Here is a 6,906-nt window from a genome sequence, read left to right on the forward strand (position 1 = left end):
TGTTGGAGCTTGGAGTTTAATAAGACTCCAGTGTCGTCACCCTGTACTTAGATGTCAGTAACTCGACTCCATAGTTTCAGGGTGACCTCCTGCTGCACTTACCCTCTTCACCTCAATCACCAAGTAACCTGCCATTGTAACAATACACAGGATCCCGCACGGTATAGGGGCCCAACACGTGCACCCATAGGTCAGCGGGTGTATGGTGAAGAACACTGCCCTTTGACACTGGCGGTGTTTCCTACTTTGGAGAGCTCTTGGCCAGGCCTTCCATGGTGGTCTGCAAAGATGGACTACAGCTAAATCAGATAACCTTTCACAGGGTTCAGGTTCACCTCTCATCCAAGACATCCAGGGATAATCCTCCAAGAAAGGAGAGGAATACATAAATTAGAGGCAATGGAAGTCAGAGGAAGTCATGACAAATACAATTTAGCAGTTTTCACAATATATAAACCATCATGGACAGGAATCAGATTATAGTCTAATTCGTGTCCATTAGATTAATCCTCGGCGTATTTAAAAGTAGCAATAAGGACAGACGTACTTCGGGTATTACACAAGCGCCAACCAACAGCCTTCGGTTAAGGCTACTGTGGCTTTAACAAAACATGACCCGGAAGAAGAATTTTGTCGCTTGTTCTTTTCCGGTCAGAGCTCTGTAGTGGTGCGAGCGTGGATTTCATCATCTAGGCTCACAAAATCACAAGAAAATGAGCGTACCAGCATTTATCGACATAACGGAAGAAGATCAGGTACAATCTACGTTTACAATAACTCGTGGAGTAGATATAAGCGTTATATTGTGGCGGATGAGTCGCTAAATGATACCCAATCAAAAAACTTAGCATGCTCGCTAGCTAAAATGCTAACTGTCGGTCGTAGCAGCTGATATCTGCACGCTTATTGTTAGGATATGCGTGGTAAAACATTTTAAGCAAATATGTTAAATATCCTGTCATCCACATTTTCTTGTAGGTAATTTAATAGGTATATTTTTAAGATCATCGTGGTTGGGGTTTAGCGTGTCGTAAGTTTCTTTTGGGGTTTAATAATAGCTAATGTTGCTAGCTGTTTTGCCGCACATCTAAACAAACAAAGGCGTAAAAATTCTACACACACGATTCAATAGACTGGATATAGAAAGGATAATACCTTCACTCAAACAGTTGCTTGTTTCTGTCCACTATATATCTACAGTCCATATTTTAGTCAGCCACAAAAAAAGAGATGTAAGAGTATAGATAAATAAAGTCGTCCATACCTTTTTCTTAAATATAATGTCCACTCTGATGCGAGCACGTAATTTGCCACTTTTCGTTCTCTTAAATGTTGAAATGCTCTGTATTTACTGTGTATTTTATGTATTGTTTTTAATATAAATGTATTTTGTACTGCAGGCTTCAGAGCTGAGAGCCTATATTAAATCTAAAGGAGCTGAAATCTCAGAGGAGAACGCTGAAGGCGGTCTTCATGTAGATCTGGCTCAGATCATCGAGGCGTGCGATGTCTGCCTTAGAGACGATGATAAAGGTAGGCGATGAAGAAAATTGCTGCTCCTTTTTGATTAGTTCATCCTCTTCATCCTTACCTCAGGCTTCACCTCCTGAACTGAAGGCAGGACTCGAATGCACAAGAACATGCATAAAACGTGTAATTTCTTTCAGGATATTATCAGAGTTCCTTGTTGTCAGACCATCCCATCTTGGGGACAACAAGCTGGGTATAACAACACCATCTGGTTACAACATAATTTTAGGCTCGAGTGTCTTAAAAGTCACACTCTGATAAACAGTTTGATTACATTCTCACATTGCATGAGTGTTCATTTGCTGAGTGTCAGAGTCTGACAACATTAGAGCCACTTCATATACTTTGTCTATAAAAACACTTTTGTACATAAACAGTAGTGGAAACACACCTCCCGTCCAGGTGTGTCCTGTCCATGTTTGTTGTGGGATGCAGAGGGTTAAGTTAACTTGTCTGGTTAAATTTGCTGTCTTGTTAAATGTTTGTTTGACAATTAATGCCCTAAAATTGTGCAACAGTGTCTTAATGCTCATGGCCCCCTCTCTCTCTCCACAGATGTTGAGAGCGTGATGAACAGCATCGTGTCTCTGCTGTTGATCCTGGAGACAGACAAGCAGGAGGCTCTCATTGAAAGCCTATGTGAGAAGCTTGTGAAGTTCCGTGAAGGAGAGAGACCCTCCCTCAGAATGCAGCTGTTAGTCCCATCGAGTCCTTTCCCTGAAAACTTTCAAAATAAGAGGTTGCTTATTTATTTGCAAATATGTAATCTCTTTTACTTTCTGGTGTCACAGGCTGAGTAACTTGTTCCATGGCATGGATGAGAACACTCCCGTGAGGTACACAGTCTTCTGCAGCCTCATCAAAGTGGCCGCCACCTGTAACGCCATATCCTTCATCCCCACTGAACTTGATCAGGTATATACGTTCATGGTGATTAATCCGTATGACTGGCCAAAAACACTGCTGGTGTTATAATGCAGTGCCTTGGTTTACTGAGCTAGTAAACCAATATTTCTGCATTTTCTTTTTGCCCTTTGTAATTAATGTATCATATGTATTTGTGCCCATAATCAGGTGCGCAAGTGGATTGTTGACTGGAACCTGAACACAGAGAAGAAGCACACACTTTTGAGGCTGGTATACGAAGCACTTGTTGACTGCAAGAAAAGGTAAATCCACATAGGGTTTCTTTGTGTACGGATTACTTCAAGAGAAAAGAAAAAGGACAAGATAAAATTTAGACATAAGAGTGTATGAAAATGTTCTGCATAGAATATCTCAGTAGAAGCATTTTCAACAATATAATTATTTATTTTATAGCGAAGCTGCAGCAAAAGTGATGGTTGAGCTACTTGGAAGTTACACAGAAGACAATGCTTCACAAGCACGCGTTGATGCCCACAGGTAAGCTTGTAGAACTTGTTGAACGCTTGAGATTACACTTCAGCATTGTCCTCCTCAGCAGTACATTAACGCATCTGTCTGCCGTCTCTTAGATGTATCGTCCGTGCTCTCAAAGATCCCAACACTTTCCTGTTTGACCACCTGCTCACCCTGAAACCTGTTCGCTTCTTGGAGGGGGAACTCATCCATGACGTAAGTGCTAGAGATTGCATAGAGCATGTATAATTATTTATTTATTAGGCTTCTTCCGCCACGACCCGGCTGCAGATAAGCAGAAGAATATGGATGGATGGATGGATGGATATTTGTATATAAATGGAAACATCTGCCCCAATAACCCTCATCACAATTTGCCTTTCAGTGCCTTTCATACTCCACAAAGCACATAAAGCATTTATTTTTATAATGTTGTGTCATGACAGTACAATCCACGTCACACATGAGACTGGTTATTAAGTTTGAGTGATTCACTTGAGGAATCTAGAACATTTCTACTTGAGTGCATTCAGTCTATGACAAAAAATTATTCAGGGTGCGTCTACAGTTTTCAGCAATCTGACGTAGATAAGTCTAACAACTTTTAGCCTGTGTGAACAAAACAACAATCAAGCTGATTGTACATCATACAGTGGCATTTGACCCTCTTCTCCCTCTTCTTTTTCAGCTATTAACCATCTTTGTGAGCGCCAAATTGGCAGCATATGTCAAATTTTACCAGAATAACAAAGACTTCATTGATTCTCTTGGTAAGTAGCCATAATGTGAGCTGTTATACACATGACACATGGAAATGCAAACAGAAACCAGAAGACAAGGTAAAAAAAAAGTGTATAGATTATTAATTATATGTAATAGAAATGCACGGATGAGATTTTCTTTTAAAGTTTACATGTAGCTGAGCATCGTTTGTGCTTTGAGGAGCTAGTGTTTCTCACACAATCTTGTGCTGTGTCAGCACTACAGAAAAGTGCGTTCACGTTATTATCGTCTCACTACTAAAGGTTTAAGTGTAATTAAAAGCTTGTGTAGGATGGCCTCTCAAAACAGACCCTGTGGAGTGATGTTTGTGTTAATGAGTAGATTCCCTTACTGCAGTCTCCTAAATCTAGAAACAATTAACACAGGGAAACTCCCTGAGTCAAGACTAATTGACTGTGACTGTTTTGTGCTTAATGATCCCTGCACGTTGCTTTCCAGGCCTGTCTCATGAGCAAAACATGGCCAAGATGCGTCTGCTGACATTCATGGGCATGGCGGTGGAATTCAAGGAGATCTCCTTTGACACCATGCAGCAGGAACTGCAGATTGGAGCCGATGACGTTGAGGCTTTTGTCATTGACGGTATGAACAATTCTTGCCACGTTCCTCTCTTTCCCAAAGGAAAGTGATTGAACATGATGTGAAGCGACTCTAATGAATCATACAAGACCAGTTCATTGTTTGTTCATCAGTAAGCAGAGTAGCCTATTAAAATGCATTTTTTTTCTGGTTTAGTCCCAATTTTGCATTTTATTATTCAGCAAAGAAATAAGATAAGCAAAAAAAAATTTCAGTACTCATTACGTCACTGCTTTATATAAATCTACTGGACAGATTTCAATCTATCAATCAAAACCGTCACTGAAAATATAATTTCATTTGGGTGAAAAAATGAGGTTCATGTTTTTGCTTTTTACAAAATAATCTTTCCCCGTGTAAAATCCTTCCACTTAAACATAAAATTTAAATCTTTTATAAGGTTATTATGTTTTCCACCAGTCACGTGTTAAATCTTTAGAGCAAATGGTTTTTCCTGCCATACAACTGCAGCTGCATTTTTGTGAGGTTATTCCTACCTCCAGGTGTATTATGTCACAGCAATTTGGGATCAAGTCGGTTTGAAATCTTAAATAGCATTTTCTTTGTAACAACCACTTGATTTTATTTTTTTCGACAACAAACCTGTTGATGTAATGTCAGAACTCTTGCTGTCTTTTAATCACCTCTTACCTGCTTTTTCATTTTAGCTGTTCGGACCAAAATGGTATACTGCAAAATCGACCAAACACAGCGAAAAGTTGTTGTGAGGTATGTGGTCATTATACATTGTTCTCTAAACATATTGCGTCATTATTCTGTTGTTATATTATTCTGTTTTTTGTTTTTTTTTTATTAAAGACAAGACTTTCTGATCACCTTGGTTGTCTTCTCACTGGTTTCAAAAGTAGAAGTGAAACAACTTTAAAAAACTGCAGTTCTGTTCATTTACAAAACTTCAGGTTTATATTCAAGGTCTCACATTTGTGAGGCTTTATTTTTTCATCTTCTTTGATTAGGGTTGCTTTTTTATCTATGTTATGCTGGAGGCTGCAGAAAATGTAATTGTTTTTGTTTTTTAAATTCAAACCTGCCTCCTTTTTGAGTGTTTAGTCATGTCTTAAACAAGTCTGTATGGCAGTGTCATTAGCTTATCATAGCACATTTATCGAGCTCTGTGTATGACTTTGGCCTGTGTCATTTTTAAAACAAAAAATTCTATCTCCACCCCTTCAGCCACAGCACACACCGCACCTTTGGCAAGCAGCAGTGGCAGCAGCTGTACGACAGCCTCAGCTCCTGGAAGGGCAATCTAGCAACCGTCAAGACCAGTCTGCAAGCCCTGTCACCTTCTGCTTAATCCCACTTTACCCCAACTGTTTAGACTGGTTCTTAGTGCTTTCCAAATTCCCAGACGGCAATGGTCGGTTTTTTATTCATCCAATAAAAGAACAGCGACAGTCAACTGTGTTGCTCTTCGTGTCTTAATCTTTTTTTTGTTGTTGTTTTATTAATGCTCAAACCAAACTTAATTTATGTACATTAAAGTGCCATTAATGGGTAATAAATGTGCAGTAATGAATCTTTTTAAACAACTACCCCATATCATTATCTAACCAAGCTGTACAGTGACTTTAATTGGGGCTCATCCTCTAGTGGGTCTCAACATCTGGTTTTAGTTAAAGGTAAGCATGGCGGTAAACCAGATGAGCTGAGGCTTGGGGTGAGAAATGGCTCTCAAGAGGAGGGTCACTTGTGTGTGAACACAAGAGAAGTGACAATGGCAGTGTGAACTTAGAATGACCCCGTCTGCTGAGGTCAGAGCTACAATACTGTAATATTAACACTTACGGCACTGGTTGATTCAGTGCCTGTGCAAATCTGAAGCTGCCCTTTGGGTTAGTAGATATACTGTTCAGCTGTGGTCAGCATGATGCATTGTGTGAGAGCATCTGAGAAGTTTAAAAATAAGTTTTGCTGTTAGATTACTGTGGCCTCGCCCATTGATATAAAGTAAACTGCCATCATTTAGCACAATAATCTGTTTCAGGCACCACTCCAGAGCATTGGGATGTGTGAAATCTAATGATATATTGCCCAGGCATTAGGTGTAAAAGGGGTCTGTTATCTCCCTGAGGGGCTATGGTTTAATCAGCACAAACTGACAAAGTGCAGAGTACTGACATTGCACCCTGGAATCTCCACCCCCTAATCTACAGTGCTTTTTCTTTGACAGTTAAACCTACAGCTGTTTACTTTTTGTATTGGACTGCCTCTAATTCTGTAAAATTAGCTCTTTAAGTCTTGCTAAGAAAATGTTTTACTAAGATTAAATGGGCACAGATGTATACATTTCTTGCTATAGTACACTGTTTTTTTTTCCTGTCATACCAGAGGTCTGCTATGGCTCACTGCTCACTTCTGTCCAGCTGCCCACAGGGAGCAGCATCCCCCGTTCTTATCATAGGGCGTAAATCACAAAACACCTTCTCCGAAATATAGCCACCCGCAAGGTGGAGCACAGAGCAGATAAAATAACAGAATGTGTGCAAATTCTTATATCTTACATTCTTTCAGCATATACTCCATTTTCAGTGAGCAGTTACTTCTCAGGTACTTCTATTGTTCTGGGTAGTGGTCCTTTCCCCTTCCTGTATCTAATTTATCTCACTGGAT

General features: G+C 39.8%; 1 protein-coding gene across 1 annotated transcript; it reads left to right on the plus strand.

Annotated features, from left to right (window-relative positions):
* The first annotated feature begins 600 nt into the window (after positions 1–600).
* Positions 601–5,718, plus strand: eif3m (eukaryotic translation initiation factor 3, subunit M). Its single transcript, XM_085400608.1, has 11 exons — positions 601–755; positions 1,401–1,533; positions 2,086–2,224; positions 2,322–2,445; positions 2,605–2,699; positions 2,851–2,934; positions 3,027–3,126; positions 3,599–3,680; positions 4,132–4,275; positions 4,941–5,001; positions 5,467–5,718. The coding sequence occupies exons 1-11, from the start codon at positions 714–716 to the stop codon at positions 5,588–5,590; spliced, it is 1,128 nt and encodes a 375-aa protein (XP_085256734.1). The 5' UTR covers positions 601–713; the 3' UTR covers positions 5,591–5,718.
* Positions 5,719–6,906: the final 1,188 nt, after the last annotated feature.

The sequence above is a fragment of the Rhamphochromis longiceps genome, linkage group LG1 (assembly GCF_057381845.1).
Source record: "Rhamphochromis longiceps isolate RC_006_pf linkage group LG1, R_longiceps_female_GT1.1, whole genome shotgun sequence".
NCBI lineage: Eukaryota > Metazoa > Chordata > Actinopteri > Cichliformes > Cichlidae > Rhamphochromis > Rhamphochromis longiceps.

What these genes read in the sequence shown, in the direction of transcription:
- eif3m (XM_085400608.1), top strand. Translation starts at nt 714, where the DNA reads ATGAGCGTACCAGCATTTATCGACATAACGGAAGAAGATCAG. An exon ending in AGGGGGAACTCATCCATGAC is followed by an intron (nt 3,127 to 3,598) that starts GTAAGTGCTAGA and finishes CTTCTTTTTCAG; the next exon opens with CTATTAACCATCTTTGTGAG. An exon ending in AGACTTCATTGATTCTCTTG is followed by an intron (nt 3,681 to 4,131) that starts GTAAGTAGCCAT and finishes GTTGCTTTCCAG; the next exon opens with GCCTGTCTCATGAGCAAAAC.